General features: G+C 50.3%; 1 protein-coding gene across 3 annotated transcripts in view; it reads left to right on the forward strand.

Annotated features, from left to right (window-relative positions):
* Positions 1-694: 694 nt before the first annotated feature.
* SEZ6L (seizure related 6 homolog like) overlaps positions 695-20,757 on the forward strand; it is a 192,107-nt gene continuing 172,044 nt past the window's right edge. For 2 of the 3 annotated variants that reach the window (XM_070066047.1, XM_070066048.1), the window contains exon 1: positions 695-1,022. In XM_070066047.1, the coding sequence (XP_069922148.1) occupies positions 929-1,022 (94 nt within the window). In that variant the 5' untranslated portion in view covers positions 695-928. The remainder of the gene's footprint in view (positions 1,023-20,757) is intronic. The other variant, XM_070066049.1, reaches the window with a different exon arrangement.

Genomic DNA, 20,757 nt, shown 5'->3' on the forward strand with positions numbered 1-20,757 from the left:
CAAAGCTAGGCAGGACAGCAGAGGGTGGGCCTTGGAGTCCAGCTCAGGGGGGCCAAGGGGGCTGGGCAGGCTGCAGGATGAGGCAGGGGGAGCTCCAGTTAGAACAGGGATGCATCCATGCATCGGAGGCTTCACTTTCAGAGGGGCCCAGAACCGCAGGTCACTGGATACACAATTGCTTCTAGCGAGATTCACAGCTCTCGCCGGATTCACTGAACTGGAGACTTTCTAGGTTACAGGGCCTCGTTGTACAAACCCCTGGGCACTGGCGGAGGGCGGGGGCAGCTCGGGTCCCCCACCCCCGGCCCTTTGAGAACTGCAGCTGGGATGAGTCTGGAAGGCTGGGCAAAGCCGCGGGCTGCGCTGGGCTCAGTCGGTTCTGAGCGCTCCATCTCACCTCCTGCAAAACGGTCAGGGCGCTCGCTCCCTGGCCTCGCAGCGCTGGGCAGGGCTGCTGTGCGCACCAGCGGGCAGGGGAACCGCTCGGCCCCGCAGGGACGCAACGGGGATTGGCGTTAAACTTTACAGGGCAGACGGGCCGGCGACCAGAGGCGGAGGCTGGCACCCCTGGCGCCGCGGCGGCCCCTGAACCTCGCTGCCCGCCCCCTCCCTCCCTGCACTCGCTCGGCACAGACTCGGCCCCAGCCCCCTCCCTCCTCCCGCTCGCTCCACGCTCGCTCGCTCGCTCGCTCGCTCGCTCGCCGGCTCCTCCTCACTCGCCCGCCCGCGCCCGGCGCAGCTCGGCCAGAGGGATCGCGGGGCTGAGCGCGCGTCCGCCCGGGGTGCTCCAGAAGCTGCCCTGGCCCGCGGCCCGCTCCGTCGCTCCTGCCTTGCCTCGCTCGCCCGCTGCGTCTCTCCCTCGGCCCCCGGCTCCCGCGCCGTCCGCCCGCCCCGCAGTCCGCGGCCCCGCGCGTCCCCAGCAGCCACGATGCCCGCGGCCCGGCCGCCCGCCGCGGGACTCCGCGGGATCTCGCTGTTCCTCGCTTTGCTCCTGGGAAGCCCGGCCGCAGCTCTGGCGCGAGGTAAGCGCCCCGGAGGAGCGGGGCCGGGAGGGGGCAAAGTTGCCGCGAGTGCGGGGCGGCCTGGGGTCGCGGCGGACTCGCACGATCCACGCCTCACCAGCCGTGATGGGACGCGCCGAGACGGCTGCCCGAATTCAGGGCTGGGAACCGCATCCCCTCGGCCCGAGCTGACGGGAGTGTGGAGGCGGGTATGTGTCTGAACGGCTGGGGCGCTTCCCTGCTTGGGCTGCGGGTGCGGGCTCTCTTTCTGTCTTCTCCGGCCGCGGGGTTGTCTCTCCTTCGCTTCCCCAAACCCCAGATTCCCGGAGCTATCTGCAACCGCACCCAGGGCTGGGTGCCAGATAACGCACTCCCTCTTTCGCGGAGAGAGGGCAGGAACGGAGTGGGGGGTGGGGGACAGCGGCGCAGGACAAGACTCCGGTAGGGCGCCTGGGGGGCGTCTTGGAACCGCTCCCTCGCTCTCCGGGACCCCCTCGCTTTCGTGGGTTCAGGCTGCCCCAAGAGGCCAGGCTCCTGGATGGAACCCACCCAAGCGTTAGGAACTGGACTTGGGTGTGGCTTTCGCTGGAAGCTGAGGGGAGGGGACTCTGAGACCCCAGGACTTGGAAGAGGAGGCACAAGGGAGGTCAGGTGGGAGTCAGGCACAGGAGTGGAGTCCCCTCCCCACACGCACAGCCTAGCATCTCTGATCACTGCTGGGAAGGGGGAGGGTGCTGGTTTCACCCACCACGTGCTTCCTGGGTGAGAAGGGGGGGGGGGGTCCAAGTTTAGAGGAGAGAGGCAGCCACTGTTTTCAGGACCCAGAGCTGCAGTTTTCCCACAGGGCCGAGGTCCCCCAGGAAAAGTTGTCACAGGAGGAGGGAAGGAGCTGGAAAGGAAAGGGCAACGCCTAACTCACCCCAAGCTAACCTCAGGAGCAGAGCCCTGAGGGTTTGGCCAGGCCAGCAGGAAACTCTGAGAGCCCCAGGGAACCTGGTGAGAGCACAGGACCTCACCTTCTCGCAAGGAACGGCAGGTGGCTGCAGGGTCTGGCCACGGGGGGCGCGCACCCTGCTTGTCCGGAGGCTGGTCACGGTCATGTACACCTCTTCCTCCCCCAGCACCTGAAGACTGACGGGGGCCGGTCTTCTCTGGGGAGTTCAGGACCCCCAACGCCTGCACCTGCTTTCAGCACCGAAGGCCGCGGACAGCTCTCAGCTCCGTGGAGCCCGAGCTGTGTCCCCTTTCCCTTCAACTCTCACGCACAGCCCGGGGTGCCCTCCTCAGCATAAATCAGGCATTTGATCTCCCACCCCTTCTCTTTCATCTCGGAGCTCAGAGTGCAGAGTAAAGGAAATAATTGAGCACCTTTTGTTTAGCAAAGCCTATCATTAAAGAAACACCTCCCCCCTTTTATGAGACTGTGATGTTCACAATTTACACCAAGCCTAGACAGTTTCTCCAAGAAAGATAGGGAAGCGTTTCCACCGCAGCACGCCCTTTCTTGATTGGCTGTCTCTCTGCAACAATGGCTGGGTGGCCTTGAACTGGGTCCAGGTCCCCTTCCCCCACCCCACCCCCTTTGAATCTGTGTTGTGACTAACACACACAAAACAATAACAACAACAACAACAAAAAACAACCCAAAGCTACCCAGTGGCTTGCTGGCTTCGCTAAAGTGATCCTCCACCCCCCCCCCCACCAAGGGAGTGCATTCTTCAATACACCACCCTTCAGGAAAAATGTCTTAATAGCCTGCATAGACAAGGATTGCATCCTGGCTTCCTTCGGGGTATGTGTGTGGAGAGGGTGCGTATGTCTCTGCGTGTGTGTTTGATTTTGAAGACATTTCATCTTATTTTTTCCAAGTGCTTGACACTATGGCTTGCCAGCATATATTTTTAATTAACTTCTGGTCACCACCAAATTAAAGTCAACTGATGCAGTCCTGGGGAAGGCTCATTAATACGCATGTGGTTCTGACTCCAAGACTCTGAGTCATAATGAGGGAACGGGGGCAGCCGACGAGCATTGCCAATTCTGATGGTGCCCTTGGAAACAATTGACCTTCCACAATAAATTCTCTTTTTCCCTTGGAGCTTGGTACCCACGAATGTCAGCTGGAGAACCAGGCACCTCATTCCGTGCTGCAAGCTAGTCCTGTTTGTGGTGGAGTGAGGGGATGTGTGAATACTTGAAAGGGACTTGTTGCTACATTTATATGCAGGTCACGTGATTCTCTGGGCCATTTTGCTGTAAGGCATGAATAAGTATAAAGTGTAACTTGTTTTTGAAGAGGCTCCTCATTGTCTAAGATATGCACATGGGGAATAATTGTGGCTACGTGCTAGGATTGCAGAGTTTGCCCATAATTTCTTTTCTTTTTCTCTTGAATTAATAAAGCAAATTCAATATTACTCGACAAGACTTGAATTCGCTGCTTCCCTTAGTCTCTAATGGGCATTGTGATTCAATTCACTTAAAGACCATTTTCGTTATGGGTTGCTGTTCTTTTGCATGGAGTTTTGATCACCCCTGCCAGGGGCCACTTTCTCTCCAAGCTTGAGGGATTGTTCTGTGCTTATATGGCTCAGGTGGGCTTTAGGGAAAACCTTTCGTTCCTCTTCCAAAGCAAAAGGATGTTTGACTTCTTTTCTCGTTTCTGCTCACAAGTCCATTCCTGCAAACTCTTCAAAAGGACTCAGCTGACTGCACCCTCCTATTTTTGGACCACAATGCCTGCAACATGACCATGGTACAGAGTTCCACTAGGGGTGCTCACAGCTAAAATGAAGGGCAGAAGGGCAGAAGAGAGGTAGAATTCATTGTGTGGAACCACCAGGCATGTACAGTGGCAAAGGTTAGCAGAACGGAGCTGTCATTCAACCTAGAGGTGGCCTCACCACCGTCGCTGCCATCCTCCATTCCGCTCACCACCCAGAGTCAGAGAGAAATCATTGGTGATTCTTGGCACATGCAACAAAAGAGAATACAAGGTGTAAAGACGGCAGAAGAAAGGCATCGCTAGAATATAGAGTCCAACTGCCCTTTTGTGGTTTCCTTCCTGAAGCCAAGTTGTTAAACGCTGAAGCTGTGGCAAGGCTATTCAGGGAAGTTTGGCTGAGCTCGGCATTGGCACTTTACAAGGTTCAAGAAAAGACATATTGTGGGTTTGCAATTAGAGCAATCTCAGAGCTGAGTTCGTTTATATATATACAACCTTCAATGGGGCCATCTTCTCTGAGCCTCTATTGTACTGTCTGTGGGATGGGGGCAGGAGAAAGGAGGCTGGTGGTGCCCCTTGCAATGATGTTTTCAAAGATTATGTAATGCATGTCAAGGCGCTGGTGAGTAGGTGCTCAAGTAACGCTGATGCCCTCTTCCTCTACTTTTCAAAGTGCAAACTGCATCTATTAGCAGGCTCCAAGAGAGTAAATCCTTGAAGGTGGAGTGAATCTCCCTTTAGCATAAATATTGGGATAAATTAGGACAAAGAAGGAATGGAGATGGGGAGTAGGTAGCCTTGGTTACCTATAATGGGTCTTCAAAAAGTTCATGGAAAACATGTCTTATAAAAAAGCTAAGCAGGGTGGGCTTTTGGTGCAGTGCTTCTGATACCGTTCGGATGCCTTCACCCCAGAGAAGAGAGCCTGGTCCCAGTCGCAGCTTCTCTATTTCTGATCCAGCTTCCTGCTAATGAGCACCATGGGAGGCGGCGGTGATGGCCACCCACGTGTGAGGCATGGAATGAGTTCCAGGCTCCTCCTGGCTTTTTCCTAGCCAGGCACTTGGGGAATGGATGGATCAGCAAGTGGGAGACATTTCTCTGTCTCTCTCTCTCTCTTTCTCTCTTCTCCCCCCTTCCAAATAAACTAAAAACCAAATAAGTAATTTAAAAAAAAAAAAAAAAACAGGGAACATGATGCATGGACTGCAAAATTTTTGCACCAAAACAGACATCTTTTAATTCAATTTTCTACCAACTCTTTGAAGTGCCCTCGTATACGCTGCCTGGGGCAGGAGTGAAATTGTACTTTTCTGGCGCGGATGCCCTTCCTTGAGCCAAGTTCAAGGTGCCACAAGATTCTGTGTCTGGTGAGGGTCCTTTGCCTGGGGTGCAAGGGGCCCCTTTGTAGCTGACGCCATGCCCGTGGCTGAGAGGCACAGTAACTGTGATCTCCCGGCTGTTGCTGGTCCCAGCGTGGAGACTCTGCTCTTGTGACACCACCGAAACCTTGTTGCTTCTCCAGGGCTCCACTCCAAGTTGCATCATGCTGGAGATGGGAGAGTGACACAGACCTTCGGTCCATAGTGCTCTGTGTGCGGTGGACCCTAGGCTGGGTGCTGCACACAGAGCAACGGGCTGAGGTTTCCACCCCACCACTGGCAGCTTAGTGAGAGATTTGCAGGTGAGCTTCCATTATCCCTGCTGTGTGACGAGTGCTCAGACAGGGGGATATCTGAATGTGCACAGGTATACAGGTGGGTGTGTTTAATTCCCACCTGGGCTGCCCAGTGAAGGCTTCCCGGAGGAGGCGGCATTTGAGACAGCCCTGCAGGGATACAGCAGTCACTAGTAGCCAGAGGAGAGATTTCTACAGTGGAGGAGTGAACACCTTGAAGCAGGATTCACTCTGACAACCCATCACATCCTTGTGGAATCAGAGAGAGGGAAGCGGGAGTGAGTGGGAGAGCAGGGAAGCAGGTGTCCAAGCCCACCCTCAGCACTGCTGTCCTGCTGGCTGTCCTCTCCCCCGCCCCCACCCCTCAAGGGCTCCATAGCTGAGAGCTGGAACAAAGGGCCGTGAGCCGCGGTGCTCGCTCTTGTCCACTAGAGGTGGTGATGACACTGAAACAATCTTCCACGAAGGCAGCGAGACCCAGGTGCGGAGCACACACAGCGCCCCGCAGGGCCCTGGGTAAATGTGGCTTTCCTGGAGCTGCAGATTTGCATAATCCTCTGGTTCTATAGTTCGGAAGAAGCAGCCCTTAGGTGGGCCTTGGGTGGGGAGGGGGAGGACCCCTGGGAGGAGAGGGGGACAGGATGGTGAGCTGGGAGATCAGAGGACCTGCGCAATATAATTTCCTAATTCCCAAGGAGAACTGGGTCTGAGCAGTGAAAATAGCATGCACTGTGTGTTGATTTTAGAATAAGTGGTTTGCTATGGATTTCTGCCGAGCACCCTCGCCATGGCCACTCGAGAGAGATGCAATTATCGGTCGCATCATTGGAATTAGAGAAATGGAGGCTCAGAGAGGGGAAGAAATGCACCTAGCATCGCAAACACCAAGAAGGGATTGCAGTCCAGCACCACACGCAGGCCTCACCGGGATCTGGTAACACCAAGTGTTGTAGCCATTGGATCAGAGTTTTTGCTAAACGAATACATTACAGCCGCTTTTGCCACAGGCTGTCAAAAGTAGGTAGCGATGAAAGATGATGGATGTGTTCATTTATTCCACTATATTCATCATCCATGTAGGAGGGTGTGTCAAAAGTTTGGAGAAAATGGAACTAAAAAGGCAAGTTTATTTGGGGGTCAAAAATTTGTCATTAAAACTCATGCCTACAGAGGTCTTCAAACAGTTCATAGAAAATGTATACTGTGCAAAAAGCTATGCATGGATTTAAAAATCTTTTTTTTTTCATCAAAATAAACTTCTTTCTTAATTCCATTTTTCTATGAACTTTGTGAAGTCCTCCTGTACCAGGAGATCCTCCTGTGCAGGGAGATGGGTGCCATGGAGAAGGCCACAGGCCCCACGTACCCCCTGGAGGACTAACCATGACACTGCTGCTTTGCACGTGTGACCAGCCTGCTCTGAGCTCTTCCTGTACTCTCTCACATGGGTCTGTCAGGCACTGCCACCCGCTGGGTGTCACGATGAGGAAAGTTATTGGCGCTTTCTCAGGATCTCACGGGCAATGAGTGGTGGAGTCAGAATCCAACCCAGGGTTGGGTGACTCCAGCATCCAGGCTCCTAGATGCTGGGATATGAGGTGTGGGTATCACACAGCCATGGAGAACTGGCGCAAGCTGAGAAACCAGACGGTGAGTGTGCCCTCTGGATGGGAGATGTTTTCTCACCCAAGGGCCAGTGCCAGTTGTCCCAGGAGAAAAAGGCTCATGCAACCGCCTCCATTCTTGCCGTCTTGGTTTCTGGATGATGCATTGTTCTAGTCATAATCACACTGCCTGATCATCCTGGGAGAATGTGTAGCTGGTTGTCTAGAGAAGATTGTATAAAATTGCTGGCCATGATCTTGGGCCACGTGCTTTAGTTCTCAGAGCCTATTTTGGCCTGACGTATAAAATGGGAGGGTTCTATCTATCTAGCAAGGCTAGGCATCATTTGCTGTTAGTGTATATTATATTATATGCTAATATTGTATACATTATGTCTTCCTGTTAAGACGAGCCAGCATCTGTGGATGTGCCTAGTTCATCACAAACACTCAATTAAAAAAAAAATGTGACCACTATTCACCTGAACTCTTATTCACCCTTCAAAACCCCATCCCTAATTCTCTTCGCTGTAAAACCTCCTTTTGCTTTTCTCCTCTCTGTGCCAGTTATGCGTGATCCTCAGGGCCCCCTCACATGCCTTCCCTCGATTGTGGTTAGCTCATGCACTGATAATGCACAAATTACCCATTCACATGCCTTCCTTCTCCTGGACAATGACCTCACAGGGAGCCCTAACCGGTTCTTATTCATCCATATTTCCCTTAGCTCACATCTATCCCAGTGAACGTGCCAACCCAGGTGTAAAGCTATGCTAAATTACCTCTCATCTTAATCTTCCTTGTGTGTAGAGGCACTCATCACCCTGAGATCTGAATCGAATTCCCGGTTCGTCCTCCTTCAACTGTGTGGTCTTAGGCCACCTCAATAAGCTTTCATTCCTGATCTGGAAAGGGAGTTCCACCTTGTAGCATGGCTAGGAGGAAAATCAATGAGCTAATAGATGTGAAATCACTGAAGACCTCAACAGAAAAGGAGAGGTAGAAAGAAAAATTCAAAGAGGAAGAAGGAGATAAACATACCTCGTAAAGAGAGCACACACCTTGTGCAAACACAGGACCACAAGATGGCCTTTCCACCACACTCCTCAAAGCCATCTTTCTTTCCAAAGGAAATAGTAGGTGCAATTTTTCACCCTGTGTCTGAGTTCACTGCAAAACAGAACCTTTGCAAACACAACACTGGTCATTATAGAATCTGCCTTCTCTTAGGTCGCTGACAGCGGCAAAAATAGCTAAAAATTGGGCAAAGCATAGCAAAATGTGTAAAGCCCAGACTTTAGAATAGAACAGCCTGACTTTATTAACTCTTTTGCTTATTGTTAGATGCCTGTCCTTGGACAAGCCACTTCGTCACACAGCGCCTTGCACAGGGACCCTGGACCCACCTCCCCACCCTACCAGGGATAATGCGATGTTGGGGAGGGGCTACAGCAGTTACCCTAGTGCTTGCTGGTGTCTCCGATCTTAGTCAGATCACAGTGGTTCTTTAGGACAGCCCCACATCAATTCTCACCCAAATGCTTTCGTCTGATTGAGAAAAGAGACCCAGAGACAGGAAAGAACTTTCTCAAAATCCCACAGCAAGTCAGTGGCTGAGTCAGCACCAGAACCCCTCATGCCCTCCTGCCTGCTGAGTCTTGCTTGGAAATGACTTTCCCCTTCTTTTAGAAAATTTGAGAACCCTGCTCTCTCAAGTGTATGAAGGGATCTCAAAACATTGGCAAAAACACAGACTTAAAAGGTAAGTTTAGGGGCCGGCATTGTGGCATATTGGGTTAAGCCTCTGTATGCGGCACCGGTATCCCATATGGTCACCAGTTCCAGTTCCAGCTGCTCCAGTTCTGATCCAGCTCCCTGCTAATGCACTTGGGAAAGCAGCAAAAGATGGTCCAAGTGCTTGGGCCCCTCCCTGCACCCGAGTGGGAGACCCAGGGGAAGCTCCTGGCTCCTGGCTTCAGCCTGGCCCAGCCCCAGCTGTTGTGGCCATTTGGGGAGTGAACGAGCAGATGGAAAACCTCTTTCTTTTTCTCACTCTCTCTGTCTCTCACTCTGTCTTTCTCTGTAACTCTGCCTTTCAAATGAATAAAAAATGAATCTTTAAAAAAAAAAAAAAGATAAGTTTATCTTGACCCCAAAACTCTTGAAAGCCTTGCTTAGGTTTTTCATAATAACACATTTTCGTGAAATTTTAAAGACCCCCTGTGTGTTCCAGGACTGAAGAAAATAGAGCAATGGCTGTCTTAAGAGCACCTGTCTCCGGTAAACCAATGGCATCCATTACCTATAACAGGTACTGACGTGGCGTGGCCATGGCAGAGCGACTGCATAACGGAAGCTTTAGTAAAAGCTGAAAGAAAGCCATAGCGCCTCCCACCCCCTGCTGACTTGGCGTCTGAATCTTGAAGGCACCAGCAGCCCAGTGCAGACCTGGGAATGCTGCCATCCAAGCAGATGGCTTGAGTCAAGCAGGCAAGAGTAAACCAAGGAGGATCAGGGAGGCCCAGGGACCAGGCCAGGTAACCTCTGCTGTGCTTCCTTGCTCTCACTGCGGGCTGTGGATGGCAGCCGACCGGGGAACCCAGTGGGGGAACTAGAGAGTGGACGGCCAGGGAAGGTTTGAGTGAGGCCTGGATGTTTTAGTCCGGGCCAGCCTCGGGCAAATATCTGGATGTGCAGGTGCACCCAGTCCAACACGTGGGGACCTGGAAATTGAGGTGCGTTCTAGAGAAAGAGCTTCCAGGGGACAGTTTCCATGTCTGGTCTCACCCTCATTCCCCCTTTCCCACATGGGGTAAGCATGGGCCAAAGCTGAGCGTCACAGGTCAGTGCATACAGGAGGCCACGATGGAGCATTGACCTAGGATGGAGAGCTCAGCTGGGCAGAGCAGCACAGCCAACTCTGTCAATCCAGCACAGGTTCACGCCATGGAAAATGGGGTTAGCGCTACGACTGCTGCATCCGTACTGAACACACGCAAATGTTTTGCTTGTCATTGTTCACTAAATGATGTAGTGTAACAACTATTTACATAGCATTTCCAGTGCATGAAAGTTTGTGGAAAATGGAACAAAGGATGACTTTATTTTGTGCTAAGTTGTGAAATCTATGCATAGTTTCATAGTTCATCTTTCTCATGAAGCTTTTGAAGACCCCTTGCATGCATAGATTTCAAATTTTTTGCAGCAAACTTAACTTTTTATTTGACAGGCAGAGTTAGACAGTGAGTGAGAGAGACAGAGAGAAAGGTCTTCCTTCAGTTGGTTCACCCCCAAATGGCCGCCATGACCGGCGCACTGCGCTGATTCAAAGCCAAGAACCAGACGCTTCCTCCTGGTCTCCCATGTGGGTGCAGGGCCCAAGCACTCGGGCCATCCTCCACTGCCTTCCTGGGCCACAGCAGAGAGCTGGACTGGAAGAGGAGCAACCGGGACAGAACCAGCACCCCGACTGGGACTAGAACCTGGTGTGCCAGTGCCACAGGTGGAGGATTAGCCTAGTGAGCCACAGTGCTGGCCCAAACTTAACTTTTAATTCTATTGTCCAGGAACATTTTGAAGCACCCCTGTATTAGGTCTGACAATTATTCTAGAGGTGATTGAAAATACATGAGAGGATAAGCATAAATTATATGCAAATATTATGCCATTTTAGATAAACAGATTGAGTATGCATAGATTTTGGTATCTTCAGGGGGTGGGGCAGATCCTGGAGACAACCCCCACCTCCCCAAAGATACTGTGGGTTGGCTGTGCAGTATAATAGACAGCTCAGTCTTTGGAACCCAAGAGATATTGGTCCAGCTCTCATTGCGTGATCTTGGACAAGTCACTCAACTCTGAGGTCATGAGGATGAGGGGTAGTGGTGATGATGATGGTGATGAGCTTTCATTACTCTGGGCACAGTCTCAGATTCTCAGATCAGCGCTGGCTTCCAGGAGAGGAAATGTGATATCCCAAATGGAGTCTTTGGCTGCACAGTGCAATGGTCTGAATACCAGTTTCCCTTCCTCAAAGTGCATGCATTGAACTCCTAACCTCTGTGGTGATGTCTTTAAGAGGTGGAGCTTTGGGGAGGTGATTAGGTCATGGAGGTAGCTCTGCCATGAATGGGAATGAGTGCCTGTCGCTCCCCCTCTTCACGGAGGAACGACACAGGACCCTGTGTTGTTCTTTCGTCTGCTCGGCCCTTCCCGGGTTTGCTGCTGGTTCTTCCCGGGTTGGCTACCGACCCTTCCACCTCCGTGGAAGGGCGGTTCCCCCTGGCCACTCTCCCCACTTCCGCAGGGGAGCAGCACACCGCCAGCCGGCTCTCTCGGGGGCTGCTCAGGTGTTCCCTTTAGATGTTCCCCTTAGATGTTCCTGGTGCATGTTGTCTCTCTCCTCTTTTATAGTCCTCTTCCACCAATCCCAACTCTGCTACCCACACACCGAGTACGCTGCTCTCCTCCAATCAGGAGCGGGATCAGCTCCTGCAGGTTACTGGTTGAACTGGAGGCAGCTGTGTAAAAGTTGTTTTTACTCCTCTCCCAGCGCCATATTGTGGGAGAGCAGATGCATAGAATAAGTCTTAATTCCAGTAACTTAGTCTAGTCCGAGTTGCTCCCCACAAGTGCCCTTATCAAAGATGCCCAAGAGAGACTTCACCCCTTGCATGATGTGAGGATGTAGCAGGTATGGTCTATGAGAAACAGGCCTTTGCCAGACAGAGAGTCCTGCCAGCACCTTGGCCTTGTACTTGCCAGTCTCCGGAACCGTGAGAAATACACTTCTGTTGTCTATAAGCTACTTAGCTTACGGTGTTGTGTTACAGAAGCCCAAACAAACAGACAAGCAGAACAAAGACTCACTTGGTACAGCTGGACCATGACAAGCTTTGTTGTAGTGATCCTGCAAATACTGAGCCTGAGAAATCCCAGGGACTGGATCCGCGCTTCCTCCAGCATCTGCTCTTCCCGTGCATCTGTTGGTTCCAGCTCCCTCTCTGTTGCCTGATTCCCTCTGTGCATTCTCAGCAGAGCACCCCCATCAGCTACACTTAGCCTCAGGTCGTTTGGGTCTCTCCAGCTCACGCTGCACACGTGCACTCTCCAGTGTGGTAGCCACTAGCCACATCTGGCTATTAAAACTGAAATTCATTTTAACTAAAAGTTGAGTTCCTCAGTCATACTAGCTACACTGCAAGTGCCCAGTGCTCATGGGTGGCTGGTGGTTACCATATTGGACAGCGTGGAGGGAGCACAAATTTCCATCTTCTCAGAAAGATCTAGATTGTGGTGGTCCAGACATACCTCCTAGGGCACGGCTTCTTCATAGTTCCCTGTTCAGGTCCTGAAAGGAAGGTGGCTTGGCTTTGCACTGAGTAATAGGTTGGTTGTTCAGGCTTAATGCAGCCATCTCTAGCTGTGTGGTAAGCAGGTGGCATAAAACAAGCCCACCCAGGCCCACACCATGGGTAGAGCATTGGCCGTTAACATCTCATGCCCTTGCACAGCTGACCTCGGTAGTCGCTTCTGCAACTCTTCTCTTTGCAAGTCTGTTACTCCGGCACACTTTTGCCTGTGCACACATATCCATTAGGCTGTGGCCTCACTCACAAGCATATCCAGAAGAACTGGGAAGGACCACACTGCATTGCAACAATGTCACCTCCTCCCCTGCTGGACAACGAGCTCCTTGGGGACAGGGTTGACTTTGTTCGTACCATTCCCCTATTCTTGGCTGTTTAATTGAATGAAACCATGAGTGAATGAATGAATGGCATGCGTTCTTCAACTGTGATCCAGTGTTTGGACTTGGGAAACAAGCTCATCTGCAGGAAATGTACAGTCTTCGCAACATGTGTGTGAACCTGACTTAGGAAGAAATAGTTTCCAGTGGGAACTGGGGGTGTCAGAGAGCAAGAAGAGAGGGGTTCCCATAACCTGGTGTGCTTGGCATTTGAAGGTGATCTGCTGTCTTTGAAAACCAGGCTGAAATGGAGAGTAGAGAGAAGCTTCCAGATAGGGCGCCTGGAGCCTCCTCCTTCCTGTAACACATCCATCTGGAAAGCTGGCGATGCATCTAGGAGCCATAATGGGGGTCAGTGGAACCCAGGCGCACTTGTTCAACACATGGCTCTTTGCATGCTTTCAGTGAGGACACCCCCAAAGCTTTCATATCACAGAATCGGGGAGAGGAAGGATTGAGAAGAGTGAACACAGAGAGCACTTTCTGGGAGCGGTGGACTCAGCACTGTGTTAAGACTGCAAAAGGCCTGACTGTGCTCCAAGCTCTGCCCTTGGGGGTGCTGGGTGATGCTAGAGGGTTGCAGAGAAACACTGCATAGGAACAATGCGACACATGTGGCCACCTCTCAGCACCTCTCTGGGAGGAGCTAGCCATTCTGCAATGCACTCGAAGAGGATTCTTTGAAATGAAGCAGCACGCAACCTGTGAGGCTCTCCATGGCATCCCTGGATATGGAAATGCACCACTAAACTATGAAATCAGCTTTCAAAGTGGGAGGAGCGGGGCTTTTCAGAGAGCTCATTCCCTAAAGACTTCCGATCAGGACTTCACTTTCTATGCCCCCTTTTAAAGCAGGTTTACCAAATTGTAAAGCTAATTTGGGGCCAACCACCTTGGAAATTAATGCAAAATATGTGGAATCAAGGCTCATTTTCCAGGGCTTTGGGAAGGGAAATTTGCCTAATTTATGGCATAAATAAAAAATGATGTGCTGAGGCTAATTTGCATACTTCCCCTTCAATTGGAGCGAAACGCAAAGTTCCATTTTGTTTTCTGTGGTTGTTATTGTTTTTAAAGAAAGCCTCAGACCTCTCTTGTTAAGGCAAATGTATAGCTTTAAATAAGTCAGTTTTCCTTTTTGGGCCTTAATTTCCTCCATTATGAAATGAGAACCATAAATGGACCCACATCATAGATTGTAGTGAAGTCATGAGTTGACCCAGTGGGGCTCAGGGAATGCTGGCTGGTACAAGAGGAGAGCTCAGGAATTGGAGGAAAGTACGCAATATGTAATAACATATATCATGTCGTCACCATCATCATCATCATCATTGGTGGAATCTCGTGTCTAGTCCCTTGCCTAGTGTTCCAAACAATTCCAGAAAATGCAGTATCACTGTGTACTCACATGGGATTATTTTGAGTCCAGGTCCATCCTAGAGCCTGGCAAGTGTCCAGTCATGAGATGCAGGGCTGCATTCCAACAAAGGGGTTAAAATCAGCACTTGATTGTTGCCCCTGTCAATGCACATCTTTGAAAGCTCTTCTCCTCTGCTAGGCTCTGAGATCCTCCAAGGTAAGGACTATGTCTCATTTCTCTCTCAATGCTCCTCTCTCAACACTATGTCTCCCAGAAAGTAGGAGCTCCACAAAGGTAGAGCTCTTGAGTGAGTGAATGGTGAAGTGTCCTGTTTCTTAGCATGCAGAAAGCTTCTGATTATCATGCTTACTAAGCATCGCTGTCTTCCTTACAGACTAGGGACCCTGCCTGCCTTTGTCACCAGTGTCCAGCTCAGAGCATGGCACACTGGAGGACATCAGGTTCCTACTGAGCATTTGGCAGCCACTGAGAGCTTAGAACTTAAGGTCACAGAGGCCTGAGTCCGAATCCCAGCTTTGTCATCTTTGGCAAGTCATTTGTGCTTGATAGAAATTATATATACAGGGAAAATAATGACCTTTTTCACTGAGTTGATGTGAGACAGAAAGAACTTTCCATCAAGAGCTTTGCACTGTGCCTGACACACAAACAGATACTCCTATGAATAAATAAGTGAATGACCTTTCCCAAGAGGCTCGGCGGAGGGAGAGGACCTTGGTGCATTTCAAGTGGGAGGAGCGGAATTCACAGCTTTATGTCCCCCACAGATAAAACGTTCTGTGGAAATTCAAAGAGGGATATTGGCTTTACAGCAGCCAAGTGTATGCTCTGCTTCCCGATTTAACGTGTTTTATTATCTCGTTCAATAATATTGAGGTTTCAAGGAGAAAGCAGCAGAAGGCAGGAGTCCGGGTGAATGAATCCATCAGTCGCCCACTGGTATTTTATGATCAAGGTTCATCTCAGGTCAGACACAGCACTGGAGGAGGAGCCATGTGGGCGTGGCTTGTCTGGCCTAAGCCTTCTCACCTGTAAATGGCTGGTGTCAAAGGCAGTCTCGGCCGGGTCCACAGCTCACTAGACTAATGCTCTGCCTGCGGTGCCGGCACCCCAGGTTCTAGTTCCGGTTGGGGCGCTGGATTCTGTCCCGGTTGCCCCTCTTCCAGGCCAGCTCTCTGCTGTGGCCCGGGAGTGCAGTGGAGGATGGCCCAAGTGCTTGGGCCCTGCACCTGCATGGGAGACCAGGAGGAAGCACCTGGCTCCTGGCTTCAGATTGGCCGTAGTGGCCACTTTGGGGGGGTGAACTAATGGAAAAGGAAGACCTTTCTCTCTGTCTCTCTCTCTCACTGTCTAACTCCTTAGCAAGGGCCTTCCAGGCGCCAACACCTGTCTCTCCACTGTGCCCCATCCCTATTTCTACACAAAGAAGATGTCCTGGAAGACTGAGAGTCTCATAACGCAAAGGAATCCCTGCTGAGGCTTAGTTTACAGAATCTCCCTTAAACACGAGCGAAATTTCCAAAGTGACTATTAGAGCCATTTCCTCACCCACAAGGAAGCTGAGGCTCTGCTAGTTACCCAGGGGTACACTGGATTCATTGACTCACTCATTCAAGACTCCTTCCTCTTTGAGATATGCTACTCTGTACCAGGCACTAAGTAATTGTGAGGGATACAGAGATGAACAAAGTATATCTTTGCACTCAAGGAACATAACATCTAACCATTCTTCAAACTCTGGTATGGCTCAGAAGTGCAAGTTCTTTTCTTCACTCCTCTCTTCCTCCCCATATTCTGATGCCTTCCAATAGGGAGAAGCTCTATCCAAGGTACTAGAGTCGGAAACCATGAATTCCCACTGCCTATAGTCCTGGTTGGTGTCTAAAAAAAAGCAAGCTAGTTTGGTATTGTACAGCTTCACATCTCAAAAAAAAATCTAATTGATGTTTTTTAAAGGGTCCTCCAATGACTGTCCCAGATTTCACAAAGAAGAACTCTAACAGGGCTTGTAGAGACTGGCTATATTATTGGCTTCAATTATTGCAGCAATATGTTAACATTTCATTCTGCTGAAAATATGGAAAAATATGTCCTGAGTACAGTTGCTGGGAATTATATAGATGCTGCTGAGCATATATGTAAATATATGTAAATAATATGTACACTCTTCGCATAAAACAAACTTGGACAATTACTTAATGAGGTCTGGCCAAAACCAAATAAATTAGTTCAGGACCCAGGGTAGTTTTATTCTTGGTGGTAATAAAAAGTAGTCATTTCTTATGCACAGTGTGCAGCAGAGGATACTTGTTATTGAATTAGATTGTCACCAAAAAATGTTGGGAGGCTAGTGTTATGGAAAATTGGGACTGCTCTTCAGATGGGGAAACTGAGGGTCGGAGAGAGTCAGAGAAGTCCTGCTCCGAGTCAGGCTCTCTTCCCCAGCTCCTTCTCTCCAGTCTCCACTTCCTAGCAGGTGTCGGCTTGCACCTGCTTCTAGGACCTCTTCCCAGAGGCCTCCCACCGTCCTTCTCCCGCTGCCTTGCTTCCTCAGCACCAGGCCAGCAGCCTTGCTACAGTCAGGGGCCACTCTGCCTTTGTTCATGTGTCTGTCTTTCTCTCTAGGTTGTGGGCAATTCAGGGACTGATTGACTGATTCTATTCCAAGAAGCAAATATTGAATGACTATCTACTCTTTAGGTTCTCCTCTAAGCATCAAAGCAAAAGCTGCAAGGGCCAAGAAAGTACGCCTCCTGTGATCTTTCATTCCTTCGCTGATACAACATGTTCATTCATTTTGTCAATAAATTAGTCATTACTATTCTGTGTGCTGGGCTGTATCCCCTAAAGCACACTGATCACCGATATTTGCATAATGGGGTGGAAATGACGGCTTACTCCTGCAATGAGAGAGGAAAGACCGGGCTTGTTCATCTCTGAGAGTCAACAAGACAAAGATTGGCCAGGGAGCTTCATACATCGTAGTGGGTGCTGTGGATATGAAGAGGTTAACAAGAGACCTGGGGACTCCAGGAGCTGCTGGAACCTCGAGGGGCACAAGCTGAATGGGACTCTTTTGGGGCACCAGCACGGCCACATAGTGCTATCATTTCTTGGCTTGGATGAACAGAAAGACTGCCTAACCATGAGGGGTGGAGGAGATCTGAGCTCTGGCACTGACACACCTGCTGAAATGTGCTGAGAACATGTCCCATGTGACCCTGGGCCCACTGTTGTCCCCCTCTGGTCCCCTGTTCCTCTGTCCCTAAGTTGAGTGGTAGGAGCTGAATCAGCAAAATCATATGGGAAGATGATAACGCTGCAGAAGCTCAGGCTACACCCCAGCTTTCTGCCTAGGTCCCACAGTTGAGCCTCCCAGGTATTTCTGAGGCATTCACAGACTTTGCTTGGATTATTTGACTCCTAAGTGCCATGGCTTTTATGAGGCTCTGTTCTTGCTCACTATTGCTGTGCCAGGCACGTGCTGAATGCCTTACCCAGATTAACTCACTTAAGCCACGTGTAAAGATGCTTCCAAAAGTTTGCAGAGGGACAGGTGGCAAGCATGTGTCTTAGCAACTAAGATACCACTTGAGACACCCACATCACACAACAGAGAACTTGGGTTCAAGTGCAGACTGTAGCTCTGACTTCCAACTAACACAGACCCTGGAAGGCAATGGCTGATTGCCCACGTGGTTGGTCCCCTGTCACCCACAAGGGAGACTCAAGTTGAGTTCCTGGCTCCTGGCTTCTACCCAGCCCAGCCCTAGCCATTGTGGGCATTTGGGGAGTGAACCAGTGGTGGGAATGGTCTCTCTCTCTCTCAGCCTCTGAGATAAATATTAAAATTTAATTTCATAAAAAATAAAATATAGTTTTATTTTTACTGCAAAAACATTTTAGAATCTATGCATAGTTTTTCACAATACTCATTTTCCATTAATTGAAGATTCTTCATATAAGATGTCAATATTTTATAAAGACTTATTTATTTATTTGAAAGGAGAAATTGAGACAGAGGGAGAGATCTTTCATCTGCTGGTCACTTCACAAATGGCCACAATAGCAAAAGCTGGGCCAGGCCAAAACCAGGAGCTGAGAATCTTCTGGGTCTCCCACATGGAGGTCAAGGGCTCAACTACTTGGACCATGTTCCACTGCTTTTCCCAGGCACACAAGCAGGGAACTGGATTGGAAATGGAGCAGCCAGGACAATGCGGGCCCCAAGATTTCAAGGTTTTTTTTGCACTAAAACTCTTATCTTTTAATTCCATTCTCTATGAACTTTTTGAAGTGCCCTCACAACTACCGCCCAGGAATGGGGACTGATGTCCCCACCTTGCACCTGTGGCCACTGAGGCTTAATGAGGTTAGGTGATTTTCTCAAGGTCACACATTTTCTCAAGGTCACACAGCTGGTAAACTCCAGAGCTGGGATGCATAATCCCACCTATGCAATTTGAAAGGAATTTGCTCTCTCTATGGAATGAATGGGGCAGGAAACCTAGTCTCAGGTCCTAGCACGTTCCCTCCCCAGAGGTAGTCCTGGCCTCCTGGCTCCTCTCTTCCATGAAAATCTAGTTAACTCTTTTAATGAGCCAAATCCATGTGCCCCATGAAGTGCGTGATCGATCACACCCCAGCTTCCCATGCACCAAGCACAGGGGCAGCCTCTCTGACATGAATTATTGCTACCATCCTTGCTCACTTCTGTGCCTGCATTTGCAGAGGAGGGACCAAGCCAGGGACTTGTTGGCACTCAGGATTTAATTCTTGGCTTGGCTAGGGATGAGTCACCAGGCTTGGGAGCAGTTGAAGAACTCACAAGAAACCAGTGTGGTCAGAGCCTACAGAACAGAGAGGGAAGTGGGGGAAATGACGTGAAGAGATGGTGTTAATGAAAACAAATGTTCAATGGCACTCGCCAAATAAGGGCAAGGTCGAATTTATCCAGGGCCATCTGGAGAAGTAGATGGATGGCACTGATGGGAGAGAGATTGAGCTTAACTGTGAATACAGCATGGGCAAGCAGGAATGGATAGTTAAGGAACAGAGCAAGTGTCAGTGGACGGGAATGACCAAGAAGAGACATCAGGGGTCAGGGGGATTCTGCCTGACCTCACAGAACCCTTGCTGAAGCCCAGCCCAGTGGTCAGGCATCACCTGGGGTTGGGGGTGGGGCTTAGGGGAGGGTGAGAAATCAGCCCAGACATGGAGGTTGGTCAGAGATTCGGGGTGCAGTGTTCTCCCTAGATGGACTTGGCAGGGTTCGCTGTCAGCACTGGGTCTGAGAAGGAAGTGCACACACAGGGGACCAGAAGAAGATGCAGGAGTTCAGCCATGGCTTGGCCAAGCCAAGAACCTTTGCCATTGGGAAGTGCCTGATCATGCAGGGCAGAGGGCCTACCAGAGGTGTTGGGAGCTTGTTTCAAAGCAGAGGAGGAGGAGTTTGGGGTTTGCAACCAAGTGCTGCCTGAAAAGGAAAATGAGAGGCATGAAAGAGGGCACGAGGAGTCACACAGGAAGCCCTGTGCAAAGGACCAAAGGAGCTCATTTCTCCGCTGCCCCATCCCTGCCCCCACCCCAAGGCAGGCTCCCTTAATTTGCCTCCCAGCTAAGCCAGGCACCACTGGAGTTCTACTCCCCTGAGCCCCCGACTCTTAGGTCAGTTTCTCTCCAACTGCAAGGCAAGGCTGATGCTCTGAGCTTGACCAGAACTCCATGGGCTTCTAGCTACATACCCTTCAGCTATGTTTAAAACCTCCAGCCTAGGGCAGACATATGGCACAGCAGTTAAGATGCTGTTTGGGGTGCTTACATCTGGATTGGAGTGTCTGGGTTTAAGTCCTGGCTCCACTCTCTACTCCAGCTTCCTACAAATGCACACGCTAGGAGGCAGCAGGTGATGACTTAAGTAGTTGGGTCCCTGCCTCCCATATGGGAGACCCAGATTGAGTATCTACCTCCTGGCTTTGGCCTGGCCCTGTCCTGGCAAATGCAGGTATTTGGGGCAAGTGAACAAATGAGATATTCTCTCTCTCAAATAAATTCATTTTTTAAAGATTTATTTATTTATTTGAAAAAGTTACACAGAGAGAGAAGGAGGCAGAGGGAGAGAGAGAGAGAGAAGAGAGAGAGAGAGAAAATCTTCCATCTGCTGGTTCACTCCCCAACTGGCTGCAATGGTCAGAGATGGGCTGATCCAAAGCCAGGCGCCAGGAGCTTCTTCCAGGTCTCCCATGCAGGTGCAGGCGCCTAAGGACTTGGGCCATCTTCCACTGCTTTCCCAGGCCATAGCAGAGAGCTGAATCAAAAGTGGAGCAGCACCCATATGGGATGCCAGCACTGCAGGCAGCAGCTTTATCCACTATACCACAGCACCAACCCCTAAATTCATTTAAAAAAAAAAAAAAGAAAGAAAAAGCTCCATTTTCCTAGCACTTGCCCTTCAGTCCCAGCTAGGAAAGGTTTTCCTTGTCACTCCCCATAGTATCAACAACTCAGAAACAGCAGCAGGGAGGAAAGGAAAAGAATACAAATTTGGGCAAATGATGAATAAATTCAGCCCTTCCTCCTCCCCAACCCTGATCAGACTGCACAAAAAGGATTTTATATA

This window comes from Oryctolagus cuniculus, chromosome 21 (genome assembly GCF_964237555.1).
Source record: "Oryctolagus cuniculus chromosome 21, mOryCun1.1, whole genome shotgun sequence".
In the NCBI taxonomy this organism is placed as follows: domain Eukaryota; kingdom Metazoa; phylum Chordata; class Mammalia; order Lagomorpha; family Leporidae; genus Oryctolagus; species Oryctolagus cuniculus.